The following is a 14,890-nucleotide window of genomic DNA, read 5'->3' on the forward strand; positions in this document are numbered from 1 at the left end:
GAAAAGGTTTATTTTTATAAAAAGATGTAAAATACAGAAAAACAAGAGTGATAAAACCATGCAAGAGATAAATTAATAAGAGCAAATACTTCAATCTATACTTATGACTCCCTTTGTCACTATTTACATTTCATTCATTATTTTAGTATGATACTTCATCTCAGCATCAGCAATGGTAACAAATGCTTGGAAAGTCTTTTGTTCAGAAGCAGATGCTGGTCTAACAGACACACACTTGAAAATGTTCTTGTCTGGGTCATAGTGCCCAACACACCTGTGAACTCGGCCTCTGATCAGTCTTGGAAGTTCACGATCCTGTTGTTGTTCAAAAGATAAAAGTCAAAAATTATTTATTACTTCATCTAAGCTTCAATGTCTAATTTATAATGTGATCAATTAAATGTTAAACACCCCAATGACATGATTCTCTGTGTTACTTACAAGATAGCTAGGTATACACATATAACTTGTCATAGATAAATGGCCCTAACCTGGATAAGGCTTCTTATAAACTAGAAAGAAGTTGATTCCAGGAAACTTTAATAATCTCCCATAATGGCTCATGAATTATATAGTCCTTTTGCTAAAAGAATTTCAACTGCGATGGGACTGTGGCCTGTATTTTCATGTGGTCTTTTGTTGGTGGTGGTGGTAGTAGCCATAGACATTGAAAATGAACACTTTAAAATACTCACAATTTCATAAAATACACATGGAAGAGTATTTTTCCCATCTCTCATGAGAAAAGTCTTTGAATAATGTGGTCCAGGCGTGACAGCTGAATCCAGGACAGCTAAGCAACATTGAAGTGTGGAAATTAATAAGTAAAATTTAACAAAGAAAATGTTATATTTAAGTGTTATCCCATAACAGCCTCCCCCAGTTCTACTTATATACAGTGGTATTTTACAGAGGAATTGGATCCTTTTGGTGTGTTCTGTAGGCTAGCTGAATTCCAGAGCTGTCATAACAATAAAATGCACTATAACAACAAATAAGCCTTATAGTCTAATGAAAACAACAATGAATCAGAATTCTAGTGTCAGGTCTTCAGCTTCATACTATGTTGTGACATTGTTCAATTGGATTTATTTCGTTTTCTAAAATGAAATATATTCATGTAAGATGTACATGTACAAGAATAGAGAAAAAAAGAACAAATAGATCACAAATGTTTTCATTACTTCTGGCAATCAAGCTGACATGTCTATCCCCTTCCACAGCTACATTTTGGGGTACGGTAAAAGCATGTAAGATATGCCTTTTGAGATAATTTTTTTTTTTTTTTTTTGGTTTTTCGAGACAGGGTTTCTCTGTGTAGCTTTGCGCCTTTCCTGGGACTCACTTGGTAGCCCAGGCTGGCCTCGAACTCACAGAGATCCGCCTGGCTCTGCCTCCCGAGTGCTGGGATTAAAGGCGTGCGCCACCACCGCCCGGCGTTGAGATAATTTTTAATATATATTTACTATAGTTTTATGAAACACACTAGCTCTCTAGGCTGATTCATCCTACATAATTGCAAGTTTATATTTTTTAATCTACATCTTCTTCTTATCTCCTTCTCCTTGATAAAATTGTTCATTTCTCAAAGCTGTTTCTTCATCAATAAATATAAGTCTTAATTCACGTTTAGCACCAGAAATTTTTATCAAAGGGTGTTGTTATTCAATCACTTAATAAAAATTTCCTGAGTACTGGTAGTAGACACCTGTTATTTTGAAGCCAGCCTACGTTTCCCCAAATAAACATAATCTCCTTATCCAATTTGTGTTATTCTTCATGATACCCTAAGTATTCCTAATTGCATTAAAAACATCCAAATACATTACTGAAGTATTCTTGAAATATTATACCTACCCAATATTTCAAAAAGAAGTACAGTTTTCTGCACTTGTGCACGCCAATACCTCATGCTTTCAATGACTGCAGAAATAATTCTTAAAGAATTATCCTTTTCCTTTAACTGACGCAAGGGGGCTTCCTTTGGGGGAAAAAAGCATTGCATTAGAAAAGTGTTTCATTTTATTCATTATACTTTTTGAACTACGTAGAGTCTAGGTCCTTATAACAAATAAATGTGTATAATGTGTAAAAAGAACTATTAAAAGTTTCAATGCAATTAAATCCCCAAATTAAAGCCAGCATTACATTGCATTGCATTATAGTGTGAAAACCAGAATGTACTTAAAATAAGAAGAGAACTATGGGGCAAGAGAGATGGCCCACTGGGTGAAGCACTTGCCATGTAAGCCTGATGACCTGAGTTTGATCCCCAGAATGTATGAAAAGATGAAAAGAGAAAAACAACTCTACAAAGTTGTCCTCTGACCTCCACACAAATGCCCTCTGACCTCCACATGTTTTGCTTATGTGTACATATGGGTATTCCTGGTACCCACAGAAGTCAGAAAACGGAGTCAGATCCCCCAGAACTGGAGTTTCAGAAGGTTGTGAGCCATCATATGGGTGCTGGGAACAGAACCCAAGTCCTTCAGAAGTGTGGCCAGTGCTCTTAACCACTGAACCATCACTTCAGCCCCATACTTTATGGGTGTGTTTGTGTGTGTGTGTGTGTGTGTGTGTGTGTGTGTGTGTGTGTGTGTGTGTGTGTGTGTGTTTGAAGATCTGAAAATACAGATTTTAATCAGAGCACTTAGGAGGCAGAGACAGGAGGAGCTCTGGAGTTTTAGGCCAGCTTAATGTACATAGGGAGTTCAGGGAAACATAGTGAGACTCTGTCTTAAGACAAAGAAATAATAAGCAAAAACGATGCTAAATTTCAAGGGTAGGGGCACAATTTTCTTTCTGGGGGTGAGGGTTGTAAAGAACACTGTTGAAACTTTTTTCAAAGTGTCCCAATCTTCACCATCCTAAACAGGATTTAAATATGCCTCCTTCAAGTTGACTGCCACAGTGAGCAACTGTTACTAGGGTGACAATGACATATCATCCTGTGTACAAGGTAGCATAACATTGAGAGTCACTATAAAACATGCTATCTTAGTCATATTTCCAGGAAATAAAGGAAAACAGAATTGACCCTAATTGCTTGCTGAACACAAGATGGTCAGATTATGGTCAAAACAAATATATAGCACTTAAGCATCCAAACGCTAACAACAGTAAAATGTTGAAAAGGCAAAGGGAGAAAAATAAAATGACCAAGACCATGAAAACTAGGCTCATGGAGGGACACAGACATTGCTAGTGATATGATATTGAAGTAGGGAGAAAACAAAACCTCCACCTCTCCCCCACTTGGACATCCTCCCAGTAACCACCCATTAACTGATCTCTAGTTGAAGCCAGCAAAGAAAGGATCCCAGGGTGAGGCACCAGGTAGGGAAATGCAGCCCTCCAGAACACAAAATGCACACGGGAACAATCTATTGGGCCTCGGGAAAAGGAGTGAGAGAGAAGATAACCTACACATCCAAAGAAAACATTTCAAAGAACAATTAGAAGTGCAGCTGAGGAAAAGGTACATGTTCTCTAGAAGAACACAATTCAAAGCTGAGAGGTATCATAGTATACACCATATTTATTCCAGTGTGAAGAGTTCAGGATGAACAGCACTTTGTAATATGGTGCAGAAGGCAGGAAAGGCAGAACAGGACCAGATTGTAAAGCAGAAGTCAGTGAACTATGGCCTACACTCCAAATCTAACCCACTGTTTTGTCAACTTTTATTGGACCACAGCCATGCTCATTCATTAATGAAGTCTGTGGCTGCTTCCAAGTTATAATGGCAGAGTTCAGTCATGAAGTAAAATAACTACAAAAAAACAGTAAGGTTCATAAAGCCAAAAACTGGCTATTTATGTGAATCTGCATACACCATGTATGTATACTTACTACACGTTTTAATATGTAAATAAGCCATTCATTAATATTTAACTGTTTACCTTCAGAGTGTTTTCTCCTGGAGTGTCACCCAACACTGTTTTCTTAAACTGGTTTTGTTGAAAACGGGGCTTAAATGCCTGCAGTGCACTAGCTCTGTCTGGGCCTTTCACTGTAGGGCCAGGCACTTTGGAGAAACATGTTTGTCTGAGTACTTCAGTTTCCCTGTTTCCATGCAAGTCAGGAAATTCAGGTGTTCCTGACTGTTTCTGTCGTTGAGCTCCCAGATCCACTGCACAAGAACTGAATTCACTATTTGATGCTGGGCTTGCTGTTTTACACTGAGGTCGGAAATCATTTTTATTCCAAGTTCTCAAGCTGGTATTTCTGTTGTCACCTCTGTAGCTGTAAAAGTAAACATACTTCCCTGTCTTTTTATTTAGGAACAACTGATGATTTTTTTCATTTTTATGACAATTAATGGTTTACAACTACTAAGCAGTGAGAAATTTCAAACACATCATTCATTACACAATGGTACAATATATTATTACTTCTCTTTCCAGATGAAGAGACACCCTTAGGGAAGAAGTGACTCATACAACGTTATACAGCAGCAGGTCACTGCTAAGTTTAGAACTCGGAGAAGTCCAGTCTCCCAACTCAGAGTACAGTGCTACAACCATGTGTTTACAATAGTCAAACCCTCATATAACAATAGTTTCCAAGTAATAATATTGAGAGGAATTTTTCTTAATTCCTTATACTATTTTGAAATTTTCTACAAAGTAAAAAAAAAAAAAAAAAGGTACAGCTTGCCTGAAAGGTTATTTAATATTTTGTGCTTTGAAAAGCCCTACTAACCAACCTATTTTAGCATTTATTTACCACATGAATCTAAATGACTTATAAAAGCTGGTCAGTGTAGGATGTTAATAAGACCCATACAAAATTATTTCCTAAGCAGGCCAGTTAAGAGTTCTAGGGAAAGGAGAAACTAGTCCAATTTACAAGTTCTTAATTATGAATACTGCAAGCATTGCAAGACAATCAATACAATCCATCCTCTGTTTTAAAGAGGAGTGGGGAGAATCTAGTGATCAGCAAAAAGCCTAGGTTTTATGGGGCATAAGGCTTGAACAGTTTGAGAAACACTTAATAAATTAAGTATAAATTTAAGAATAAATAGGATGAAAAAAGAAATCACAATTATGAATCTTTAGGTTATAAACAACATAAACATCATTAGTATACAGAAAAATACTAGAATTATTGCTATTCACTCAGGGTTTGATACACTCTGTTGTGCAACTATTTCCTCTTAATTGAAACATTCCTTCCTAGATGGGAGAGGAGGCTCAAAAGATTTAGGCAGCTAATGAAATTCACAAGACTCAGAAAATCACAAGATTCAAGCCCTTCCCACAGTTACATAAGCAGCAAAAAACTGTTGCAGAGCTGACATTCTTTTGGCTAAGGTACCCACTAAATGTGCAGAGAACTCCAGAAATGAGCTTCTGTGAGTCATCAGCTATGCTGGGTAAGCTTTTCCATGATGCAGCTGCCCCTGACCCCTCCATGCTCCTATATGTAACTTTGCACACATGCTCTTTATATTATTTAAAAAAATCACTGAGAATCACTATAAAACATGCTATCTTAGTCATATTTCCAGAAAACAAAAACAGAATTTATCCTGGTTCCTAAAATCAATGATTTTTAGATTTCTGAGTAAAACAAACACAGAACACTTAAGCGCCCAATTAAAGAACTAGCAAATTTTTTTTAAAAAAGCTATATTAATTCAGCTACTCAAACATGCACATGCCTAGACCCAAAGTCCATACATCTCAGTGAACCTCTATGTAATTAGAAGAGTTATTCTGAAGGCATGGAGCTTTGCTTGGGATTGGTATACTTTCACTAACTATTAGACTTTCGTGCTCTATCCACCACCAAAAAAAAACTAGGTCCTCATCTCTTACCCTGACCAAAAAAAAAAAAAAAGAAGAAGAAGAAAGAAAAGAAACAAAACAAAATATTAAATAAATAAATAAAACTTCCAAATGGATTAAAAATCTCAAAATAAAACCTGAATGTACTAGAGGGAAAAGTAAGGAAAACTCTACAAGATAAAGGCACAGTTAAGGACTTTCTAAATAAATATAGTTGCATAGGCCATAAGGCTAACAATTAACAAATGAGACCTCATGAAATTAAAAAACTTCTGTACGGCAAAGGGCATGATGGTCAGTCAAGTGAAGAGGCAGTCTTCATTATGGGAGAAAATCTTTGCCAGATATATTTCTGTCAGAGAATTAATGTCTAGAATATACAAAGAACTCAAAAACCTAAACACCAAGAAAACAAACAACCTAATCAAAAGAAAGTGAGTTGTAAATTTAAACAGAGAGCTCTCAAAGAAAAAAATACAAATAATTAATGAACATTTTTAAAAGTGTTCATTAGCCACCGGAAATGCAAATAAAACTACTTTGAGATTCATCTCATCACAGTCAGAAGAGTTACTATAAAGAAATAAAATGATACCAAATACTGATGAGGATGTGGGAAAGAGGAACTCTAATTTACTGTTGGTGAGAGTGCAATCTGGTACAACCACTAAGGAAATTAAGTGTGGAAGGTCTCAAAAACACTAGAAATATAAGAACCTGTGGAAGGTAGGTAGGGTTGCTATGAAATGTTGTCTTCTGGACATTATATGGCAATTGTGCTCATGAACTCACAGGAGCTGGGGTTACCTGCACAAAATCTGCACAAGCTCAAGCCAGTCAAACTTCCAGCATAGAGGCAATAGGTAATCTCTAGCCTCACCCCCTACAAGGAAAAACTGGCAGCTGATAGTTTCTGGAGAAGAATTATTGTTTTTTGATGATGTGCCACCGACAAGATTCCCATGCTTCAGTGGTAGCCTCACACCCATGCACATATGGACAACACTAATTGAACTTAGTGGATTATTTAATGGAGAGTGGCACACATCTTTAATCCCAGCACTCAGAAGGCAGAGGCAAGGGGAATCTCTGTGTGTTCAAGGCCATCCTGGTGTATATAGTGAGCTCCAGGATAGGCAGGACTACATAAAGATATCCTGTATCAAAAAACAAAACAAAAACAAAAAACAAAAAAGACATGAAGTTGAAAAGGGGACATGTTGAAATACATGGAAGAGTTGGAGTAGGAAATAAGTGTTATATATAGTCATATTTCATTGTATATGTGTATGAAATTCTTGAATCTAGTAACAGAACTACTATATGACCAAACTATATACCCAAAGGACTTTATATCCTATTACAGAGATACTTCTTTATCAACATTCATTGCAGGTCTAATTACAATAGCAAAGAAAGGTAATCAGCCTAGATGTCCATTAGCAATGAAGAGATAATAAAAATATGATTCATATATACAGTAAAATCTTATTCTGTTGTAAAGAAAAATTGTGAAATTTTCCAATAAATTGATGAAACTAGAAAATATTATACTAAGTGAGGAAACACGGGCTCATATCAACAAAGGCCATGTTCTCATATGTGACTTCTGGCTTCAATTTTTTTAGATGTCTATGTTTAACTTAGAGTACCTATAGAGGCCAAGAAGCTAGAAAGGGGACACTGAGGAAGTACCTTAAGGGAAGCATAACAGAATATAGGCGATATGAAAGTAGAGATAGGTAATACTGGGGGTGTGAGAGTTTATGTAGGAATGAGGATAGGCATACAGGGAAGATCAGGGACATAACCAAAACAAAAAGTATATGAAAAAAGCTGTATGAAAACCTACTATTTTTAAGTCAGTTTAAGACTTCCATATATATCCACAACTTTTACTTCCAAAGATCAAAGTAAACCACAGATAAAAAATATTTGGAAAAAAATTACAGCTATAACCAACATATACTTTGTCATTATTACTTATGTACACCATGACAACTACATAATATTTACAATGTATTACACTGTGTAATTTAAAGTACACAGGAATGTGTACATAGATTATATTCAACTATCAGTTATTTATTAATGTAGAAACTGCCTAAATGTACTTCTAAGAAAGAAAAAAGTTTTTTTAAGGAAAGAAGAGGAGAAAGCATAGGCAGACTTACCCCCAACCACTTTGGCTTCTTTCAGCATTTGACTGAATAGATTTAGTCACAGAATCTTGACTTTTCAGGGGATAAGAAGCAGAAGCTGGTATTTGCCTTTCAAGGAAATATCTTGTTAAATGCAGTTTGTTTTCAAATTGAGAAATGTAAAATGTATCCAGAAAAGTAACATCAGTCAGTAACAGACACACATTTATTGGTTCTTATTTTTATACATACCTTGTATTCATTGTTTTGTTTAAAGGAGTCACCTCTGGATTCACAACTTCCCACGCCCAATCTCAAAAGTATAAGAACAGATAAAAATAAGATAATTTTTTTCAAAATAATTCCTTAAATTTAATTAATTTGGGAGCTCTAACAAGTGAAAGATATAGACACAGTCTTCAGCAGCAATTGGTTGTGGGATTTGTCATAGCCTGCCTAATTTTACAGACGTCTTTCTTCCCCATTGTAAAGATAGTAGTTTAATCTTTTTCACAATCAATCCTAATATAGTGCCTTGTAATTGGCAACATAAATTTAGTCGAATCCAATGTTTCTTAAACTTTATTCTACCCAACATCAAGAAATGCATCATAACTGGTAACTAAATAGCTAGTATATGAGACTAACAGAGACACAGAATCATAGGGTAAGAACAAAAATTTAACATCAAATCTAATCTTTAATATGCATGATATACACTGACATTTTCTACTCTGTTCTAGTTACTCTCTTATGTTTTAAAGATTTCTATTTTGTGTTTTAATTATGGGGCACAGTGCACATGAGTACAGGTACTCATGGAGGCCAGAGGATCCCCTGGAGCTGAAGTTATAAGGAAGTTGGAAGATACCTGACATGGGTGCTAGGAACCAAACTCAGATCCCCTGAAAGACCAATAATCCCTCTTAACCACTCAACCATCTCTCTATTCTCTTACTCTCTTCTTTTTTTATTGTTACTAATAAATTTTTTATTCTATATGTTTTTCACATCATGTATCTTGATACCATTCATTCCTCATCCCTCTGCCCCTGCACCTCCCCTCAAATAAAACAAAATTCAAGAGAAAAAAATGAAGAAAATAAAATGAGGAAAAATTTTAAAGGGAAGGAATTAAAAATCTCATCATGGAAGCTGCAGTGTGACCCAACAAATCACGCTGTATACCCCTTTGTCCATACATCTCTACTTGCAAGTGTTCATTGCAAAGAGTCATTGGTCTGGTTCGAGGCCCTGGTCTCCACTACCTGTTCGATGCTGGGCCCCTACTACCACTAGGACTCTTCCTGGACATCCCACTGCTGCCCTGTGTTGTGGAGATCCTGCAGCTTTGGGTCTGCATGTCAGGTTCCTTCACATGCTCCAGCAAATCATAGATGGGGTGGATGTTGGAGCAGACCAAGTCATACCCTGGGTCTGGGCCTGAGCAGCTGTAGAGTTGGTCCACCAGATGGGAAATGGGAACAGCTGTCTCATGTTCACAATTTCAGGGGTGGCTCACCCACACTTCTGCTAACAGGGTTGGATCTGTTGTGCTGCCCTGATGGGGTGCAGGGCCTATTCTCCCGAGTGTTGCAGCTGGTGGGGGTCAAGAACAGCTCTTCCACTCTTATGACCACAGGGCCAGCTCTCCCACCTGTCCCAGGCATTGATGGGGGGGACATCTTTGCCCTGCCTATTATGCCACAAGACAGATGTTATTCTCTTCTTTTAAAAGTTGACTGTATCCCAAACTAATAGGTCAAGATAAAAATTCATATTTCCTCATGGAACAGTTCACACTTGTAATTTCTCAAAATCAGTATTCACATTACTTACTAAACATTTTAAATGGTGAGGAAGATTTTAAGTGGTAAAGAATGATAAGATAAATGCTGACTTATGCATGTCCATTTTCTACTTTTTATCCATAAAAAAGAAATGAGGGCCAAAGATAGCTCTCTGTGTGGGTAAAGGTATGTGCCATGCAAGTCTCATATTCTGAGTTTGATACCAGAATCCACAGTGAAATGGAAGAACTGACTCCCAAAAGTTGTCCTCTGACCTACATACACATACCATCATGATATGCATACAAGTGCACTCATTCACACATACTAATAATAAAATTCAAATTTTGAAAATGGGAATGTTATATGTTAACTTTATACTTTTAAATTCCTAGTAAAACAATTTAATGACTAAATCAAAGTATATGGAAGTACACTAAATGAAATTTAAAATATGAGTATTGCTATACATAAAAAAACTTAATATTTTATTCACATATGATTCCATTAATAATTTTAAAGTTTGTCCACAAAATTTAAATATATATGTAACATAATGTACCAAATATATTTCAGAATGTCTGCCTATCAGTGCAGAGGTAGGTAAAAAGTCAGTGAACACTGAGCCAATGAACAAGATGGCTTAGTGGGAAGGCTTGCCATCAAGCATGGTGACCTGCATCTCATCTCTGGAACATACATGCACACACATACACAAATAAATAAAGTGAAAACTGAAGTTGACAAACATTTAAGATCTCCCAACACTCACCACTATAGCTTACTGGTTCACAGGGTGACAAGCTTTTAGTGGTCTCACTTAAAAGGTGACACATATTGGAAGCTTCCTGACTCCAAAACTTAATCAAGAGTTACTGAAGGCTGTCAATCTCTAAGAAGTAAAGCTAGAATATGTAGACTCCCAGCAACGGCAACTTATATAATGTGCTAGTCGAAGCTTTATAAGGGAACACTAGATGAGTGTATCTTAGAACAAAATATCTTAAATTGGGTAATTTACACATAGGAACTTTCGACAGTGCTGGAGACTACAACAGCTTCGATTGAGGTGACAACAAACCACGTTTGGTGAAAGCATGCTCTCTGCTTCAGAGAGCTCCTCTTAGTATAGCCTCACACGACAGAAGCAGCAAACATACTTCTCCTTCATCCTTCCTTTATATGGTCACTAATCCTGTGCATAGCGGTAGAGTCCTCACAACTATAAGCACCTCCTAAAGGCCCGTCTCCTACTCAGTGGTTAAGTTTCAACTTAAGAATTTTCAGACAAAAAAAGACAGGCAAAAATGCCCCTAGAAAGCAATGACTAGAACCAAGCTCCAGAAATTCCTGGGCTTATGCCTTTTCTACAGTCTATTTTTTCCCTTTTTTCTCATACTCTATATAAACTCTTCCCTGTTTTTGAGGTAATTCAAATCCTTTCATTCTTTCCTACCAAATACATAAGTCACAGTAATCTATGTTTTGAGAAATAAAAATAATCTTTTCAATGTAGGTTTCTACTTTATTAGAACAAAGGCTCCAGACATAAAGATACTCTATTTAAATGCTAAGCCACCCTCGTAGACAAGGCAACTCAAACTCCCATGCTGGAATGCTCAGAAGGAGCCAAGTCTTCTCTATATCTGGGCAGTGAAAAGCAGCAGGGACTAGCTGCAATGAGAGACCCAGTAACTTTCCGCAATCCCAGTTCATACCTCTTGAAATTTTCACCTTACTCATTTCCTTACCTGTGGGTAGAGGAGGGGAACCGTAACTGTCAGAAACAGTACTGATACCTGGATCATTCTGAAGTGGATTAGAAGTTAATGGCTGTCTGTTCCTCTTTTTCTGATTGAACAATGGCACAGGCAAACAGCCTACATTGAATGTACCAATAAATTAGTATAAGACAAGTAAATAAGTATATCTACTTCTAGACTAATTATCATTAATAATATGTAATGATGCACAGTTTGTCTACTTCTATTTGCTAATATACCAGATATATATATATGCCCTTGAAATGATTTTTATAATCTTTTAGAAGTCCTAAATAGCTCACCAGCATCTCTAAAATCCTTTCTTCTTCTATCTTACCACTTTAATTCTTTCTTGTAAGCAATCCCTGTCTCTGTTTTTTCCCCCAAACACTTCCCAAATCTACTTCTTTTCCTTATTTCCCTCTTCTGCTTGTCTTTTCCTTATCAGCTGCAGAGTACCTACAGAATATATCCAAGCTAAGAAAGATGAATCATGCTTGCCAAAAATCTAATCATGCTTTAGTGTGTGACAGACAGCCTCTAGGGCCATAGTTATCAAATTTCAGTTTGACTAAGATTTATCCTGGAATTCTGATTAACATGTGGGTTCCAAGGTCACAATCTTCAATGTTGAAATTTTTATCTCAATATATTTAGTCTGGAACCCAAAATTATAATTTTAACAAATGTCCTAGCTATCTATAATGATATTTTCTATTGATCATTTTGAGAATGTCTTAAGACAATGATTCTCAACTTTACTAATGCTATGGCCCTTTAATACAGCATGTTGTGGTGACCCAAACCATAAAATTATTTCCTTGCTACATCATAACTGTAGTTTTGCTACTGTTATAAATTGTAATATAAATATCTGATATGCAGGATATCTGATATGCAAACCCCCTACAGGTTAAGAACCACTGTCTTAAAGGAATGACAATACTCAATCCAAGTGAAAATAAATACTATCACCACTTCCTCCAGATTGAAGAATCAGGATCTCCAGTCAAAAAATAAATAAATAAACTTTAAAAACTACAAAGGACCGGGCGGTGGTGGCGCACGCCTTTAATCCCAGCACTCGGGAGGCAGAGCCAGGCGGATCTCTGTGAGTTCGAGGCCAGCTTGGGCTACCAAGTGAGTCCCAGGAAAGGCGCAAAGCTACACAGAGAAACCCTGTCTCAAAAAACCAAAAAAAAAAAAAAAAAAAAAACTACAAAGGAACTCAGGGTCAAAAGAAGTCTTCAAAGAAAGAACTAGGAAAACCTAAATAGGACCCAAGTTCCTAAATCTCAGTCCAGAAACTTTTGACACATTACCATTGTCTCGCTGACCCATTCTCACTGTACTGAAATACTAACTCTGGACACTTTCTAATGAAAAACTAGAATCTTGGAGGCTCTTGAGTTTTAACTGTGCCTTCAAAGTGAATCTGAAATACAACTTCAAAGTTAAATGTGTGCAGTTTCCTTAAACTCTTTGTGGCCATGATACATACAGAGAAGTGTAACGTAATGATTAAGAGTATGGACTCTAAAATCAGAAATTTCTAGGTTCCAGTCCTGTTTCTACCACTCAGTAGATTATTTAAGGTCTTTGTGCCTTGGTTTCTTATCTAGAAAACAGAGGTGATGATAAGGATTAAATAATACCTCAGATTAAATGTCTAGAATATGGTGTGTCCACCATAAATTATTATGATGCTCTTCCCTATACATTATAATCATTTCCCTGGCTCTCATCATTCTTGACTGCTATCCTTACATTACCTAGTAACTGAGAAAATATAAACACAAAATATTAGAAAACAGAAATGTGTCTGAAAACATTTTGAACAAGTCAATCACAAAAACACAAAAATGTATTTCTTTGTTTCTGGCTTACAAGCATAAGTAAATCAATCAGTCAAGTTTTGTAGAAAAAAAAGCATGAGAGTAAATCTCAGTAAGTTTAACTTTACTCTCATCTCTCTAGTACTAAATAATTCGCCTTGACAAACTTACTTTACCTCTTTTGGATATAAAAAGAAAAGAGGCTAGACTAAATGTTTAATCTCTTTAAAAAGTTCCTTCTAAATGTTCCTAGAAACTATACATGGCTTATGTGATATCTAAAAAATACCTAAAAATTTAAAAGTTGTTCAATACCTGCTGTACTTCGAGTTGAATTTTCATTTAGGTTTCTCTTCATTTTCTTCAGTATCAAAGCTTTTTTTTTACTTAGCACTTGACATTTACAAAATGAAGCTGACTAAACCTTCAAAGGAAGAAACTTGTAACTCATATTTATCAACAAGATCAACTTTTCAGCCTACTAAATATGGACATTATGGTTTAAAACTTTCAAATGTGATCACTTCAGGAATTGCTTTATGACTAAGAATTTGAAACCTAGCCCATTTTTCCAGCTATGTTCAAATAAGTTATGATGGGGTGGGTGTAATCTTGTTTTCTAAATATATACAGATTTTTCACACAGTCTAAGTAAGGGAAAGGGACTAAGGGCACTGGCAGACTTAGAGAAACAAGTAAAACATTATTTTCATTGTATTTTGTCTGCTTTTAGCTTCCTAATATACTTGTATCTTAATTTAATTTGTTTAATACTTGCCCATGAAAAGGCCAGACACAAACCCAAATAATTTCTGCTGCAAATTCACTGCCCAGTGAGACAGACTGATGTGAACACAACTAAAATGAAAATCAAACAGGTCAACATTAATGTCCAAATATCATTTGAAAAGGTAAAACTCAAAAACAAGAGGCCTAAGACTGCCTCTTTGTGTGTCTTGAACTTGAAAGCAGAATACAGGAAACTTAGATATTGTTGTGCCACTCTAGGAATCACAACAAGAGATGGGGCCATTTTTTTTTCTCAACACAGAAACATCAACTCATCCTAAGCCTATGAGGGCTTATAAGGGCTATTACAATTCTGAATACCTTAAATATCCTAAAACTATGGCGTGTAAGACTGGGTCTCATACAACCCAGACTTGCCTCAAACTACTGGTCTCGGGGGCTGAAGAGATGGCTCAGAGGTTAAGAACACTGGCTGTTCTTCCAGAGGTCCTGAGTTCAATTCCCAGCACCCATATGGTGGCTCACAACCATTTGTAATAAGATCTGGCTCCCTCTTCTGTCCTGCTCTGTCCTGCAGGGATACATGCAAACAGAACACTGTTTTAAAAAAAAAAAAAAAAAAAAACTACTGGTCTCTGACTCTCTACCACTCAAGTGCAGGGTCTACAGGTATAGACCAGTATGCCCGGCTCAAATAAATACATGGAAGTGCACATTATCCTCGGGGACTACCAAGTGAACCTGCTTCAACTGGTGTGTGTGTGTGTGTGTGTGTGTGTGTGTGTGTGTGTGTGTGTGTGTGTGTGTAAGGGG

General features: G+C 36.5%; 1 protein-coding gene across 1 annotated transcript; it reads right to left on the bottom strand.

Moving 5' to 3' along the window:
* Window positions 1-14,658, bottom strand: Spata22 (spermatogenesis associated 22). The gene is made up of 8 exons (XM_052759478.1): window positions 13,643-14,658; window positions 11,481-11,609; window positions 8,192-8,252; window positions 7,973-8,068; window positions 3,906-4,248; window positions 1,858-1,981; window positions 696-793; window positions 1-315 (listed from the first exon to the last, which is right to left on the bottom strand). Exons 1-8 carry the CDS (start codon window positions 13,683-13,685, stop codon window positions 124-126), a joined length of 1,086 nt encoding a protein of 361 aa, XP_052615438.1. The 5' UTR covers window positions 13,686-14,658; the 3' UTR covers window positions 1-123.
* Window positions 14,659-14,890: the final 232 nt, after the last annotated feature.

This window comes from Peromyscus californicus, unplaced genomic scaffold, assembly GCF_007827085.1.
Source record: "Peromyscus californicus insignis strain IS unplaced genomic scaffold, ASM782708v3 Scaffold_3__1_contigs__length_106647218, whole genome shotgun sequence".
In the NCBI taxonomy this organism is placed as follows: Eukaryota; Metazoa; Chordata; class Mammalia; order Rodentia; family Cricetidae; genus Peromyscus; species Peromyscus californicus.